This window comes from Phymastichus coffea, unplaced genomic scaffold, assembly GCF_024137745.1.
Source record: "Phymastichus coffea isolate CEN01 unplaced genomic scaffold, Cenicafe_Pcof_1.1 PCOF00070, whole genome shotgun sequence".
Classification (NCBI taxonomy): Eukaryota; Metazoa; Arthropoda; class Insecta; order Hymenoptera; family Eulophidae; genus Phymastichus; species Phymastichus coffea.
The window spans coordinates 12,029-29,155 of record NW_026706881.1 but is presented as its reverse complement, the minus strand read 5'-3'; the positions used below and the strand labels follow the sequence as shown (position 1 = coordinate 29,155).

General features: G+C 36.6%; 2 protein-coding genes across 7 annotated transcripts; one reads left to right on the top strand and one right to left on the bottom strand.

Annotated features, from left to right (window-relative positions):
* Window positions 1-604: 604 nt before the first annotated feature.
* LOC131667775 (cyclin-dependent kinase 11B-like) lies at window positions 605-4,202 on the bottom strand. The gene is made up of 7 exons (XM_058941468.1): window positions 3,957-4,202; window positions 3,323-3,655; window positions 2,795-3,072; window positions 2,095-2,718; window positions 1,414-2,005; window positions 1,109-1,339; window positions 605-1,024 (listed from the first exon to the last, which is right to left on the bottom strand). The coding sequence occupies exons 1-7, from the start codon at window positions 4,034-4,036 to the stop codon at window positions 739-741; spliced, it is 2,424 nt and encodes an 807-aa protein (XP_058797451.1). The 5' UTR covers window positions 4,037-4,202; the 3' UTR covers window positions 605-738.
* Window positions 4,203-5,841: 1,639 nt separating this feature from the next.
* On the top strand, window positions 5,842-16,782 carry LOC131667787 (zinc finger CCCH domain-containing protein 18-like). 6 transcript variants are annotated; one of them, XM_058941487.1, is made up of 10 exons: window positions 5,842-6,038; window positions 8,460-9,022; window positions 9,360-9,810; window positions 10,017-10,454; window positions 11,567-11,623; window positions 12,565-12,818; window positions 13,037-13,429; window positions 13,872-14,204; window positions 15,119-15,214; window positions 16,065-16,782. In XM_058941487.1, exons 2-10 carry the CDS (start codon window positions 8,535-8,537, stop codon window positions 16,411-16,413), a joined length of 2,859 nt encoding a protein of 952 aa, XP_058797470.1. In that variant the 5' UTR covers window positions 5,842-6,038; window positions 8,460-8,534; the 3' UTR covers window positions 16,414-16,782. The 6 variants fall into 6 exon arrangements, with proteins under 6 accessions (XP_058797470.1, XP_058797471.1, XP_058797468.1 ...); XM_058941488.1 differs by having other exon boundaries at window positions 13,034-13,429; window positions 13,926-14,204; window positions 16,065-16,781; XM_058941485.1 differs by having other exon boundaries at window positions 13,034-13,429; window positions 16,065-16,780.
* Window positions 16,783-17,127: the final 345 nt, after the last annotated feature.

The following is a 17,127-nucleotide window of genomic DNA, read 5'->3' as shown; positions in this document are numbered from 1 at the left end:
ATTAAATGAATTTTGCTCAAACTAAAAGATAAAATAAACATTTTAATTTATATTCACAAGCTTTCAGCTATGCCTCTTTGTGTAAATATATATTATTTGTAATTTGTATACAAATTAAGTTGATTTATTATTGTACATAACCGGTCAAAATACTAGTGACTACAATATTCATGGTTGCTGTTTTTATTTTTTTTGTTTCGTCAAGTCTGTTATGTGTAATTATTAATGGAAATATAAAGTGGCTATTTGATTGCAGTTTTGTAATTATTTTTTGCAATCCTTTCTAAGATAAATATTACAATAATGCAGATAAGTACCAATTCATTTAAACCAACCTAAACTTAAACATTCTGTCAAATTACTAACATTGAATAATTACGTATGGGAAGAACTGTTCAGACATCAAGATTAGTTTGATCTATTTAGTCCTTTTTTTAAATTGATAAGTGACCTTTAGTCAAATTGATGCTATCATTTTTAATGCTAAAAAGAAAAAATATTTTTGTTTTTCGTATTTTTCAATAGTTATTGAAAGAAAGTATTCTTGATGACTTTATTGATATTTTTGTGAAATTATTGAAAATCTGAGATAATAAAAGATAGTCTTTGAATTTGTATGCAATAATAAACTTATATTCATTCATCTATATAATATAAATTTGTACAGTCTTAAAGTCAGTGTATTTATGCCTATGCGCTCGTGTCCTTGTTACACAAACGATGTGCGGACGAAATCGGTCAAAATTTAAGGTGAAAGCCACCACCAACTGGTAGCTGTCTGCTAGCTTCTCTTGAACCCATATGAAAACCAATAGCATTATCTTCATCATCTCCAAGTTGTTTAAATTCTTTGCCGCCACTGGGTGGCTTTGGCGATGCGTTTGTTGTACGCAGACCGAACTCTGATTTTGCCGGCCACGTTGGAAACATCGATGGATCGATTGGCAATGGCGATTCCGAGAAGTACTCGTGCTTTGTTGCATCTTCCGCTGTGATTCGTTGCTTTGGATCGTAGGTCAAAAGTCTATGAATAAATAAAAAGATAACGTTAATTATCGATTTCAATGGAATTATTGAAAAGAATGTATAAGGACAGTCGAAAGCTTACTTATTTAACAGACTATACCCTAACTCCGTCAGGGTCATACCAAATCGTTGTCTCAAATTGTTGACAGGATAATGAGCGAAAACCATTTTCTTCGACAAAGGCAATTCACTATATCCTGGCCAAACTTTATCATTTGGAGTGCCAAGTTCTTTAAATACTCTATTTAAAAGATCTGTCTCTGATTTTCCTGGAAAAATTGCTTCCATTCTCAGCAATTCAGCGAAGATACATCTGTAAATATTGACATAAATTTATACAAAAAAGTTTGTTTCTTTAATACAGAAGCATTTTAAAGTTTTACCTACCCGACAGACCACATATCAACTGGTGTACTGTATTCTTTGCTACCAAGTAACAATTCCGGTGCTCGATACCAGAGTGTCACAACAATAGATGTGTATCGTTTAAGAGGTGACCCATATTCTCTTGCTAACCCAAAGTCACCAACTTTTAAAATTCCCTTATGGCTTAGTAGTAAATTAGACGTCTTTAAATCTCGGTGTAGGATCCAGTTGTCGTGTAAATGAGCAACGGCTTTCAACAGTTGCTGCATCAAACATTTTACTTCACCTGGAATGAACACTTGATTCTTCGATTTCATCGTCTCCATCAATGACTTTAGATCATGTTCGATGAAGTCCATTACTATGAATATTTTGTCCATGTTACTACCCACGACTATTTCGCGTACGGTAACAATGTTAGGATGCTGAGCTTTGAGAAGTGTATTGATCTCACGTAGACTGGTAATTGGAAAACCTTCTTTTTCCTTTTCCATCTTCAATCTTTTTAAGGCCACTATTTCTTTCGTTCTTTTGTCCTCGGCTCTATATACAACACCATAAGTACCTTCGGCTATTCGGTTTAGACATTTGTATTCTTCAACATTTCGGCAACCTGTGCCAACAAAATAAATTATTTAATATCTTCCTTTTTAAGTCAGGTATTATATATGATTTAATTGCTTGATAAAATAAAATACTTACCCTGAATAGCTGGAAAATATGGCGGCAGTTCAACTTCAGGCTCAACTTCTTCTTTCTTTTCCTCTTTAACTATACCATTCGATATGTTTTCTTCAGGAATAGGCTCTGGCGACGGTGGAACATCTGACTTTTCCGCTGGACTTCGTAGATGCTCAGATTCCGATCGACTTCTTGTACTAGGTGACTCGGTAGACTCTTCACTTTCAGATGAACTGCTGGAATCCTCTGAAGAATCTTCAGAACGATCACCACTCGACACTCTAACACTACTGGAGTGATCAGATTTTTCCTCACTTTCATCCTCGGATAAATGGACTATTGATGGATCAAGCGTTTCGTCTTCAGGACTGTGTGATCGTTTTTCACCTCCACGTTTTTGTCGACGTGCTTCCAGTGCCATATGTGAGTTCTTCTTCATCAAGGCCATTTCTCGTTCTGCGTCAATAAGACGTTGACGACGAAGTTCTTGTTCGGTCATATCTTTGGGATCTTTCGGCGGTGGTAACGGTTGCTGATGGTAATGATGATGCTCGGGTTCGATTTGTGGTGCATCATCGTAGTCGTCTACTTCCATTGGCTGTTCGTCTTCTTCTTGCTGCTCTCTCAAGTGCTTTCCTCTATGCACTAAAAAAATAAAAATAATTTAAAACATGTGTTTACGGATGTTAAAACATCCACTTTAAAAAGAATATTTTTGTACCAATTTGTCTTTCGGTCATTTCCTTTTGACGGTTTCTAATTCTCTCATGTTTGTGAGACCTTTTGTGTCTCTTTTCTCTGTTTGGATCACTGTGTCGCATCGAGTGTCTCCCATTGCTCCCTCGTTGTTGCAATTGCTGTTGTTCCCTAGGATCCTCAGTAGTAATGACGACCCTTCGATGAGACGATAATTCTTCCCTGCGAGATTCGACACTGCGCGAAGGCTCCAATTTATAGTCCCGAGAATCATCTCGTCTTTCTCTTCGTTTGTCCAGTAGTCTGTCAGAAATGCAATATTTCATCAAAGATCAAGGGATAAGTTGAATTTTACTTGTGCTAGTTTACAAAAATTAATATTTATTGTTGTATTCAACAATACAACACAGAGGGACAGTTGTTACTTATCATCAATTAAATAAATAAAACAAAAAATGTTAATGGATGTCTACTATGAAGGACTAATGCTTAGAGACTTGTTATTTCTTAAATTTTGTTAGTACAATGATTATAGGTATAAAATGTGATTTACCTCTCTCTCAAATCCTCCTCAAACACCCGATCACCTGTACTGCGCTCCTTCCTTTCATACCTAGAAGAATCTCTATCTCTTTTTGTAGGTTCAGAACGCCTTGTTTTTTCGTACTGATCGGGCTCATGACGCCGATACCTACTTTCTCTGTGCTTCTCTCTATGATGCCTATCATCATGATGCCTAGAAGATTTATACTCTTTATCTCTACGCTCACCAGTTCTCTCAGAATGTTTGTCCCTTCGATGGGAGTTGCTCTTCTTATGATGAATCACTGCCTGTGGTGGTTTGATCTCCAACGAATCCTGTGTGTCAGCATCGTCATCTGAAAAACTATTCAACGCAGTTAGAACGTTGAAGTTTTTTAATTTGAGGTCTGTCATTGCACTTTATTCGGGGTTATAACACATTTAATTGGAAAAACAGTGGTGAAACGATTACAATACGTTACTATATGTTGCGTCCTAACACGTATCCACTCGACAAGTAAATAATAGTCATTTGCTATTCGAAACTACAATGATTCCGCAATAGAATTGAAATCGCAATCAATAATTCAGTTACAGACGACAAATGGCTAGTTTTCAATGAAGTATTTAGTAATGATAACCTCGAAAAAGCATTCAATACTCACTTCTGCTTATCTGGACTTCTCTTTAACTCGCCTTCTTCGCTGAGATTGTCGATGTCGATCACCATTTTTTCACTCACCATAATTTATATATACAAATGTGATTAAACAACGTGTTTATTTTGGTTAAAATTACAAAAAAATTAGTCCACACATACGCCGACGACAATCAAAGCTCCACGAAAACTACTACTGAGTAACTGGTAACATCAACAGCCACCGCCAAAGTGTCACATCGCTCTGACTACATAAGCGCATAAGCAAGCGTACATAAGTGTTTATGCATGCGTCGTGTGCGGAAAAGTTACTAGGAAATGCAGTGCAGGCAATCGTAAAATTTAGATAAACATTGAACATTGACCCTGGATCTACAACATCGTGCAAAACATCATGTTAACATGTGGTGACGGTCACGCAACCTTCATTCAATTTTTCATGCAAGTGTTGCCTTAAAGAATGAGAAAAGAATTTTTTTTTAACCTGAACTGTTGCCTTAAAATATTTACTGTACGGAGGACGCAGGTTTGTTTACAATTATTTATTTTTCAAGTACTAATAATATTTTCTTTTATAAAAAAATTCTGTTCTCATTCTTTAAGGCACCACTTGCATGAAAAATTGAAAGAAGGTTATGTGACCGTCACCATATGTTAACATGATGTTTTGCACGATATGGTAGATCCAGCCTGAACTATATCATTACTTATACGGAGGTAGTCACTATTAAAAGAAGAAAATACTCGAAACCATAAATAATATCACATACAAGTTCAGGCTATAATTATGTTATGGTGTAATCATTTGCTCTAGTTACTTAATTACTTTTGTTCATCCAAATTTTGACAGTTGGCTACACTACACCTTCTAGTAACTTCTGCACGCGATGTATGCTTATACACTTGCTACGCTCGCATACACGTTTATGTAGCCAGGTGAGGCCCTCACCACATATGCGCATATACGCGCGTACGAGGGCATACAAACGCGTACAAATCGCTAAAAATTTTGATAGTGCCAACAACAGAAAGTTACTACTATTCCTCGCATGCCCCAAACGAACACACTTACTCCCGGAACAAACGTATCATAACGCTATATTATTGAAGGTTATGATACGTTTGTTCCGGGAGTAAGTGTTCGTTTGGGGCATGCGAGGAATAGTAGTAACTTTCTGTTGTTGGCACTATCAAAATTTTTAGCGATTTGTACGCGTTTGTACGCCCTCGTACGCGCGCGTATGCGATTATGTGGCGAGGGCCTCAGAGCCATCAATAGCGCTTAGCGCCTGTTCAACAAAACAGGCATGCTTATTCATAAAAAGCAATATAGGGGAAATTCCAAAGTCTAGATTGTATTAATATCAGGTTATTATTTATACGATTTTCTACGACAGTGGTTAAAAATTCATTTGATTATGCAAAAACATGTAATGTTAAATGTTACAATTATACAAAGATATTAACGCTTCTGTAATATTTTGTATTTCTATAGTTATTGTTGTTTTGATTTCAATATTTTCATAGGAAAAATTGACTGATTATTATACAAATTTCCTATTACTTCAATTATTAGTGTTGAGAATTGTATTATTCATTAAAAGATGAATATCGTATTACTCTGGTAATTACGTAACTCGATCGACACATCCTAAAGGTAACCACGAAAAAGAAATTGATGAGCGTCTGCTAATCGTAAATGCGAACATATAGTAGCTTTCAATTAAATTGATCGATTATCATTAAAGCAGAAGGCAAAATCGATATCATTCGAAACGACCTCGCTCACAAACAAAAGCCAATGTAGCCAACATTGAATTCGTGGATTAACTAGGTTGGCAGCATTGAGGACAGGCCTATAATCGACGAGAAAACGATGACCGGAAGGCCCGAGGAAGCCATCGATCTGGCAGCGCTCGACGCGCCTGGAAATTACTAAACACGAACCGGACCCGGGACTACGGTGGAGTGCGGTGTGTTACAGTAAAACTCAGTGTTCAGATCTTTTACAACTTGTTATCGAAGGTAAAACGATACAACGAGGAAACGACCTCCGGACGTTCCGGAGGCTGACTGCACTTTTCATTAGGTAAGGTATTTACGATATTTTGGGGCACAACGTATCTCTATCTTTCTTTTCTGTCTCTTGGTAACCTCCTTTACACACACATTTTCTCTCCCCCCCCCCTCTCCCTCTCTCCTATTCCTCTCCCAAAAGCAAGCTAACAACAAAACATGGACGTGGTAAAGTGCGAGCCATTTGGATAAGACATGATGCTGTTCGGTGTCTCCGTAGGTGTTAATGTTCACGGATACCCCGGTTATAGTTTCGTGTCACAGGTGCAGTGGTCGTCGCCGATTTTCTGACGTAATCGTGGTCTCGTTGTTCAGAATGCACTTTTTTTAACGTTGACTGCATTTCCTGGTAAAGGATTCGTGACTGCTCGATGCGATGGTTTTGAAGCTCATTAGTTTATTTATTGAAGCTTCGTTTGTTTTATTTTTGTGGAAATTTAATCATACAAAATAATTTTTTTGAGATTAAATTTGCATTGAATTAGTAATGCATGGTGGTTATATAGATGTGTTTCATAGTAAGTTCCACAAGGTATGGGAAAGAGTCAATGATAATTAGTAAAATATGAAATATCCCTACTTTTAAACGAATAACAGATGAATTTTTATAAAGTTTGAAAAAAATTGATAATATCTAATAGTACATTACGCTCTTTAATTAATGAAAAGTTGTATTTTTAATTCATGTGTACAAAAATTCATGAGCATTAAGAGTATTGAAATGTCTATGTTAAAACACTTACTATTTTAGTAAAAAAAAAGGTTCATTTTTCTTGATTAGAATATGAAATGTTGAATAAAATTAATTAATAATTGATTTATATCCATTAAAATTTGATCACACTTGTGCTTAATGAATTTCAGTTGTCATGTTGAAATAGTGCAAATAATAATTTTGTATACAGTTGGCTGGCCACTGCAACTGAAACTGTTATAATGCATTTGTTGTATGCTTGCAGCAAACCAAAAACCTCTTTTGCTTTTCAAGCTTTAAAATTGAGCTTTTACACATGCGCGCACACACACACACACACACACACACACACACACACACACACACACACACACAAAAGCACACACACATACATAAATATACCCAAAGAACAGAAAGAATTTGTTTTTTTTTGCTTCTACTTTAATACAGTCTATTATTTTGCACGCCCAAATATCCTTCTTTCAGGTATTGAAAAGTTAAGCTCGCTCTAAAAAGCCAATAAGTTATATAAAGAGCAAAAAAGTAAAGTATATCACACACACAAGCTGTTATAGTGATCAAAAAAGTTTATCTATATACTACATGAGTTGACAAAAAAAATTATAATAAAATCAAGCAAAAACAGACCCGAAACTAAAGTTAAGTTTTGTCTCGGTGCTGAGTTCGTGTACGTGTCAGTATCCAATAGTTGCGTGAGTTCCGACCAAAAAGAGTAAAAGTTAAGTTTATCTATACATCTGCGCGCCACGATCGAAATGGCGAGCATCGAATGTCGAAAAATAACGAGAAAAGTCGTAGTAGTACGCGAGTTTAAGTTTGAGTTGAGTTTACGGACGACAGACGTTTCACGGGCTTTTTTCGTTTGGCCCAATGATACATCAAGAGCGATCACAATTATCGACCCAGGTAAGCCCAGCCGTACTGGCTGTGTGAACAAACATTATAACGACAAAAAATGCGGCTCTAGTTTTTTTTTACCAACACCGCACTCCAGATAAGGGAGTCGCATTTTTTCCACCTTTCTCTCAAACTTAGTATATCCGTGAGTATGTGTATCAAACCAATCAATTTTGTACTTATTTTCTTTTTGTTTCTGTTGATTTGTTTCCAATTCCTATGTTCTTTCATTCGCGAGCCTACATTTCGGGAGATTCGACAGTCGCAAGAGTTTTGTTAAATTGCGATTTTGGGTTTCTCGACGTTGTCGTCAGGTTCAGCATTTTCAGCTCATAATATTGATTCTATTCGCAACTCGAACAAAAGCAAAACTTCATAATACCAAAAAGATTTTGATGCGTGTGCTGATGATCATTGATGATCGATTCGGCGAAAATGTTTAATTACCTGTCTCATGCTACATCAATATTTCAACAATCTTGTCAAAATTGTTTAAGTAGTAATCGGCTGTTCAAGCTTGACCGATTTTGTATACTTAACTTGTCATTGACGTTCATAGATTTAAATATTTGGATGACATTAGTTCAGTCTATAGCATTTCCCTCAAAACGGTCAACAATAATCATCATCAGACAAGCACAAAAAAGAAAAACAAGAGCTTCAGATATAATCTGTCTAAATCACCTTCAAAGAAAGAATAAACCTAATGTTTTGAGCTTCCTAATCTCTCGTCATTCACAAAAACATCGAAAGTGAAAAAAAGGGTGTCGATCACTCGACCACCGCGCTTACGAAGTCTAATCGCATTTCGTATAATTACAGGCTGAACAACTGAGTATTCGCCAGTGAGTTTCTGCCCAGTACGCTCATTAAAAAAGCTAACACCGAGAAAAGGCAATGTCAGATTCAGAGAGTGACGGATCGGCAGCAAAGAGTTATTCATCGCGTTCACGCTCGTCATCGCCAGCACGGTTTGCCAATCGCCGGCCAGTCACACCACCAGATGACGAAGGACCAGCATCTCCTTCTTCCGACAATGCGTATCCGGACTCGCCGTCGCTGAACGGACCAACCTCGCCGAACCTAGAAAGTGGACCGGCATCGCCGAATCCCGACAGTGGACCTGCATCCCCGAATCCTGAAAGTGATGAGGAGGAGCACACGTGTCAACATTCACCGAGGAATTATACAGAGTCGCCCGAGAGAGATGGTTCATACTGCGACTCGGATGCTGGGAATAGGAGGTCAACGCCCGCATCGCCATCGCCTGCTTGTCCACACGCGGATGAACCCGCGTCGCCGAAGTCATATGTCTCCGGACCGACAACACCTGCGTCCAGACCTAGTGGTAGTCGACATAGCACTCCGCCAAGGTCGCCTACTGGGTGAGACTCGATTTTCTCAAATTATATTTACTATAATAGGGAGCGTTTGTGATGATAACAAGTATACAAATGTAAATGAACTTCTCATCACACGTTCGTATATCCGTACGAAGTAAGTATATGTACAAGGAAATGCTCTCATCACATTGTTGTCTCGTTGGTTCTCATGAATATGTGCATATTGAGTTAACTCTTTATGTATACGGTTTTCTCCAGTAGAGCTAGTCTTATTGTCGCGAATCTGACGTCGTGAACGAGATATTTGAATTATCTCTTTTCTTTCTTATTGTACGACGTTTTTTAAATGTATCGAATTTCAATGTTGTTCTCTTCTCAGCTCTCCTCCCAGTTCGCCACGCAGCAATTCACCACCAGTGAATCGTAAACCACCACATTCACCATCGCCATCAGCAAATCATGCGAGTGATTCCGAGGAAGAAAAACACGAGGATTTATCGGACGTGTCTGATCTTGAAAGTGGCGACGAGGAACATCATCGCAATCGAAAACCCAAAACCTCAACGAACGGTCCAAGTAATCAGGAGGCGTCACCGTCTCCGAAAGACGAAGCCTCGGCAGCATCAGCTCATCTGACAGAAGAGACTGAGCAGTTGGATTTCGAGGCAGATGGTCAGTGGAAGGATGTTAAAGAAGATGGTGATGGCGATACGAAGAAAGTTGACAAGGAAATGAGTGAGTCGCCTAAGGGCAAGGAGAGCGGCGAAATCCAGGAGAAAGTCAAGGACAAGAAGAGTAAAAAGAAAGATAAAGACGAGAAGAAAAACAAGGTGAGACTTTTTCATTGATTGTCTAGTTTATTTTATGTAAACACGAACAGTGACTCGCATTATGAGCTAACGATCCAATCAATTTTGATTGAATGGAGAAAAAATATATACTATTGGCATAAGGTATAAACTTACCGTTTCAATTTTTGATTCAGGTCGGCATGCAACAATGAATGATCTGAAAAAGTAACACGCATTCTTTGCAGAAAAAACATAAAGAATCTCGGGAGGCAGGCGAGATACGCGATAAGGACGATGCCAAAGAAGATGGTGAAAAGGCGGAATCGGAGCTTGAGGAAGGTGAACTGAGCGACGGAGACGAAGCGCGTCCAGAGGAGACTGAACCGCGGCCGGTATGTCGTTTCTACAATCGAGGTCAGTGCACTTGGGGCGTGAGTTGCCGCTTTCTGCATCCAGGCGTCACCGACAAAGGCAATTACACGATGTTTGATATGGTTCGCCCAATGGCTTATCCACCACCACATCCACCTCGTGAATTTCATCCGCATATCGAGCGACCACCTATGGCACGACCGCCACCTCCGGGTTATGGCCCACCGCCACACCATCCTGCTGCTAAAACAGTTAGTGATGATCCTTCCTCGGAGAGTGCCTGGGAACGTGGATTGCGGCATGCCAAGGAGGTAAGTTAAGACTTGATAGTTTGATTTGGTTTATTCGGTCTTAATATGCACGATGTAAACGTTTTTGTCGATAAAATAAAAGTATAAAAGCTTAAGTTGACGTAACAAGAACGTTTACTTGATATTTTTAGTTTATTGTTTTGTTATCTTCCTTTTTTAACTGTACTTTTTTCTAATAACACGTCTAACACATGATTTTTTCGCAACTTGTGTTCATGCTGTTACGGCGCTTGTAATAACTTACAAGCTGGTGTAGCTTTTTCTCAATTACTGAACAGTCATCTTAAGACCGAATTGCTGCCCCAATATTTTTTCTACTTTTCTTTTAATTGTTGGCTTTACAGTTTTCTTTTTTTTTTGTCATAACAAGCAAAACAAAAAGAAAGTTATCAGATTCGTCTAACAAGGCTGTTTTTTTTTTCTTTTATCTTTTCTTTTCAAATTTTGTTTACTATGTGTCGCCGACTATGAATCTTGTTCCCCTTGTGCAGATGGCGAACGCTGAAGGTGATGGTATTTCATTCTAGTAGTTTGGTAAAAATTATATTTTAGATTGTGTCTGTTCTGTGTATTTGCGATAACTTTCTTTTTATAATTTTTTTTCTTAATTTGCAATTTTTGTTTCTTATTATTACTTTAAGCCTGAAACACTTATTTTTACGTTACTTAATTTTATACTGAAATAACAAAAAAGTACAGTTACACGGATTCCATTTGGTTAAACTTGTACATATTAACGAATTAATTAATTTTATTATGTCACTTGCTTGTTAAATGCAAATAAAATTTATAAATGTATATAGTTCAAACTAATTTTTTAAGATATTTTGTGATTTAAATTTAAGAAACAGTAAGAAAATGAATCATTTTTTGGAATTTACTTCATTATTTAGATAGAAGTTTTAAAAGTTTTTTTCTATCAAATTTTCATTTTTTACAAAAATATTTAGTAGATGAGTTTATTTTTTTGTTTGATGTATTTTAGTTGCAATTAATTTTTTCCTTTATATTTTATTTATAAATCTTCGATATACATATTAACCAAAATATATTTGAATAACATTCGCTACAAAAGTTTAGTGTTTTTGAATTTGTATAAATTTTTACTTTAGATTCATAGTCGGCGACCTGCAAAGTGGAAGGGGCAGCAAATTTTAAAAAAGCTAATTGTAAGATGATTTGTTTAACGTAGAGAAATAACTTTTTTCTTTATACATGAAATAAGTTTCACCTCAGTTAAGCAATATATTTTCACACCCCCTTGTAAATAAAACTGTTTTTCTTTTGTTCTTGTTTTGTTTTCTTTGTTGTCGCTTTTTGAATTATCTCATTAATACTAAAAATTATTAACGAAATGCGATAACAAAGTTAATGTTAAGAAATTCAGTTATTAAAAAATGCTTTTTAGCAATTTAGCACGAAAACTATACTACATGTATTGATATAGAAAACAAAAATAAAAAAAAAGATAAAAATTGCACCAATTCATAAGAAGCCGTTGGTGACAAATATTTCAGCATCAGAATAAACAATTCCCCTTCTTAATCTATATTTCAACTTATTCTGTCTGTCAAATGTTTGCCTTCTTTGCAACTCTTTCAGACTGCATGTTTTTATCAACCTTAAGAGTTTAATAATTTTTTTGCAAAACTGCAACCGTATGTTCATAACAAATTTTATCTCCAATTTGGTAATATTTCATCGAGTAAATTGCATAAAAACATGCGTGTATGAACAGCTTTAATGAATTAAACACAGAGAATACAAAATAGCTAATTTTATAAGTAGTATAGTTGACGCATCCAATAAAAATGTGTTTTCTCTATAAAAAAGGGGGTGATTTGAAAAATCGTTTTGCAATTTACGAGTCGATTCTAGCTGTGTGATCTAAATTTTGTAGTCGTACTTACCATCGCGTACAAGTGGTTCAGTAAAGTCAAAACAAGTGAAACGTCACTGAGAATCAACTCGTGAATCAGACGGGCAGCATTAAAAAAACACACATATTAACATATCACTTTTCTCTTTCTCTATTGCCTATTTGATTAAGTCAACTTGATGAAAAACTCTGGCTTTCGAGCCATGCTAATTAATTTTTGTTTAATCACAGATGATGCGCAAAGCAAACAAGCGCAAAGAATCCGATATGGATTTCGAGGAGAAGAAGATGAATCTTGGTTTGGGTCAAGATGAATTAGAACGCGAGGCTGGTTATTATGTTAGACCTGCGAGTCCTGAGCCACCAGTAGAAAGGTGGCCACCTACGAGAGAAGCGCCACCTCTAAGAAGAGGCGCTCCAAGAACTACACCAGATTCGTATGCCGACGAGGAGCCTTATTATCATGCTGGACCAGAGTATTATAGGTATGCAAATGTTTGCTTTCGATCGCGTGCTCGGGAGATTGATATCGATTAGATTCTGTAAGTAGAGGACGATTGAATGATGTGTGCTTAATGTATGGTGAAGGAAGGCTGAGTTAAATTCATCGAGTGAAGAACCACTTTGCAAAGACCTTATGAACGAAATATAATGTTTATTTGAAGTCACTGTAATTTTAAGAACAACGATTTTTCCACAGCAGTAGAAAAATACATTATCGCGATTCTCGACCTGCTGGTGGCGGCGGTGGCGAATATCGGGAGCGAATGGATTACCGCATGGTATCAAGTCGAGGTACACCACACTCGATATCACCGTCGCCACATCCACCTGATGAGCGCGAATATTATCATCGCACTACCAGTGCCAAATATGAGAAAAAGCACAAGCGACCTTCACGCGAAGTGATTGTTGAACGTATACCCAGTTCGAAAGCATGGCGAGAGGAAGAAGTTCCACCAATTGAACGTGGAAGAGGTGACGAATGGGCAGACCCATGGATGAGACGGAAATCACCGACTTCGAGGAGACGACATTCTAGTAGAAGGTCGAGGAAACAATCTTATTCGTCAGGATCGTCGTACTCTTCATCGAGGTATGTAACTATATTGCTTTCTAAATTTACCATTGGTCATCTCCTGCTTTTTTAGAGTTCCCTGGCTGATTGGGTAACAACCTTTAAGAAATTTTTGGTTTGAGTTAATCAACTTTTGATAAATAGACGGTTACAATTTTCCAATGTCAACTAATTCTCTATTGTAGCGTTTTTTTCTCTACGAGTAAAAATTAAAATAATACTTGCAAAGTCATGCAGAATTTACAACATGCAATGTAATTGAGTGATTATCGAGATAGATAGTCACCGCAATATGATCAAAGTAAAGTTGTATCGAGTGACTCGTAAGGAAAATCTAACACACATTTATATCATACTAATCAGTTAATCCTGCAAAAAAGTGCATCACTGCCCAAATCTAAAAAGAAAAAATAATAGAGAGAGAGGTCAATGTCCTCTAAGAAAGCAACTTTTTGTTTAGCTCAAGCCGTAGCTCTAGCCGCACAAGCTACAGTTCTTACGAATCCGATCCCAGGTCCCGTTCTCCGTCGCCACCGAGTCGTTCCCGCGGTAAGAAAATTCCAGTCTCGCCGCCTTCGCATGCACATCGAGCGGCAATGTTGATGAATCCACCAGCGCCAACGCCAAGGTCTGGAAGTAAACATGGTGCGTCACCTTCGTCGGTGTTACATAGGCGAGCGTTAAATCCACCAGCACCCAGTCCATTGGCCGGTCATCTGAAGCAGAGGGAGAAAAAAGCCGCACTTGCCGCTGCTGCTGTTGCCAAAGTCATCAAGAGTCATTCGAGGTCAAGGTTAGTTGGTAAACGTTGTTAGAGCACTGATATGTCAGCTTCAATCTACGGATTATAGTTCTTGGTGTGGACCGTAACTTTTTTTTCTTTATATAGCTCGAGTTAATTCATTATTGAATACTAATTATTTTGCACGTCTATGCTGAATGACGAAACTATTTTTTTTGTTTATTACAAGTGTGAAATTAGGTTATTTGACTTTTATTTGCATTAAATTGGTTTTGTTTTATGTTCATTTTCATTGCATCAGTGGTATGCCGCATGAATTCATTTTTATTTATCATGATATTTTTGTGCACAAAATAATTATGAATTATTTTAGATGGGACTTTTGATAATTTTATTTATTTACTGGTATGACGATACTTATTTAATTTTATTAATGGTCCTTGTCAGTAGTGTTATCCCCGTATAAGATTCTGAGTTAATGGATAATAGCTATTATTGACATTAATACTATGAACTACGATATAATATAATATTAGCGTTAAACTGCTATCTACTTCCTAAGTAATAAAGTTGTGACAGAGTGTTTACGACTCATCGTCCACGAGGTACCGCTTCAATTTCCGATCATTCATTACCATCTCAACCAAATATTCGATACTGATGACAATGCACCAGACGACAACAGACGTGACTACGTTCTTTCATGCTTACAGCACTGATGAGATTCACTTGATGATTATTGCATTCGCGTGATTTCATGTATCATTCCAGACAGATTCTTATTATTTTTCATCAGTCGCATGTTACGTTCCAAAGTTTTCATTTTACCCAAATACCGTTCATTGTTATACAATGTTTGCGTCAATGATCATTCAAATTCATGCTTTATGACTTTTTGGTTAAACATATGTTCACTGGCACCTCTACTGTTGTATAAAGAAGAACTCTTTCATTACCCTCTTTAGGTTACTACAGGAAATTGGGGTGGTATCTCAAAAGAACACATTGCTGGGCGCTTACTTGTCAGAACTCGAAGCAGGAAGTGACAAGCAGTCAAACACGTAATGTCTCACTCAATTATACATAAGTTTTGTATTCCCCATCCCATTTGAAATTCCGGTAGATAGTACAGCCTCCAAAACATAATTAAATTTCTATAGAAAAACTTTCATATCTACACGGTAGTTGCGAGACATGCCTCATAACAAATTTTTCACAAATAATTCTGATTAAGAAAGAAATTTTTCTTTCAATGCAAACTTAAAGGAAAGAAAAACATAAGCGGTAAGCTAGAGTAATTGTTAATTGGAGGATTTGACTTAAGAGTGTGTAATGTCGTCTTTACAAACGTCTCTTTCGATTTTATATGATTTGAAAGTTTTTTTATTTCTTTCCTGCTACCTAGTTGACACTAGCAACCACGCCTAAAACTTCAACTTATTTTTTCTGCTCTTATTTAGATATATGTTGCAAACATTTAGTAAGAATACTTTAAACTATTTCTTTTCTATTATTTCATCACCATTGCGTATTATAAAATTATTTCATTCATTTAGTTCATGTGTTTTGTCGAATTATTTTGAGAGGAAAATGTGCTGTAACGGTCACTATTTGTGTTACATATAGTATTTGTAGCTTTGAAATAAATTTGAAGGATATACGTACATGCGTTAATAAATACGATGTATTGTCGAAATGCTCAGTTATATGTAACAGTTTAGCAAATATAATAAAATAATCAAAAGGAATGTAATAACTTTCCGAGTAATTCGGTGATGAGTTACTGTTAAGTCTATTAAATGGAATTTTGAATATTAATAAAAAATACTGTAATGACAGTTTTACTGACGCTTTTTCCTCTCCCTTTAAAAAAATTTTCAGTACACTAACAACTCCAAATTTTCTCTTTAGATCCTCAGGTAGTAGTTCCGGCTCCGATAGCAGTGGCAGTAGTTCAGATTCTTCGGACTCGTCCTACTCATCGTCGTCATCAGCGGACGTACGCCGTCGTAAAGGTTCACCTCCAACTACTCGAAAGGAGCTCAAAATAAAAAAAATTAAAGGATCAGCCACTGCAGCAGCCGTGGCAGCAGCTGCAGTTGCAGCCGCGAAGAAAAGTTCAATCGCTGGTAAAAAACGTGCTGCGGAATCGCCTCCGTCGGCTAATGCGTCGAAAAAAGCAAACAACAGGCGAGAAGAGTTATTGAAACAACTTAAAGCTGTCGAAGATGCCATCGCGAGGAAACGCTCGAGAGTGTAATAATTCCTGCTGTGTTCGCATGTTTTTTCACTTTAATAAAGTAAGAATACATGATTGTGTGATTCATTGCCGCGTGTTTGTCGCTACAACTTCAAATAAATAAATAAAATCTATCACTTCGATTTCGATCGTTCACTCGGTAATTGAAAGTCGGGAGAGATCTCGTTCCCAGAGCTTTTAAGCTCGTGTAGATGTAGAATTGTTTCTAATTCTAATCTGTATAAGTTTCGTCAATATATATTATAAGAGAGAGAAAGAGATTATTTTATAAGTATGATGATCAAGAAATGACGTTTTATGTTGCATGATTCATTTAATTACTTTGTATAAATTGTGGCAACTGATGATACCTCCTAAAAATAATAAATAATTTTGTAAAACAGGATACATGTATCTTTTTTTATTGATTCGCGTTATTTGTCAAAGATTCTTCTTGTGGAAATAACTTGAATACTTTGTAACTGATTTCATTAAAATTTCTATTTTTATAAAAACTCAACCACTTGCGAAACTCTGGTGATAATGACTAGCATCGGGCGCGTCACTGTCTGCAAAGTTACAATAGGATAATTAGGCTTTTTATGGATACCACAATAAGAAAATATGCGATAATGTTTACCTGAAAGGTGGTATGGAAATAATAGAAATTTCTTAAAAAATTCGTTTATATCATTTACTTTTTATTGATATAAATTAATTAATATAATATTGTTA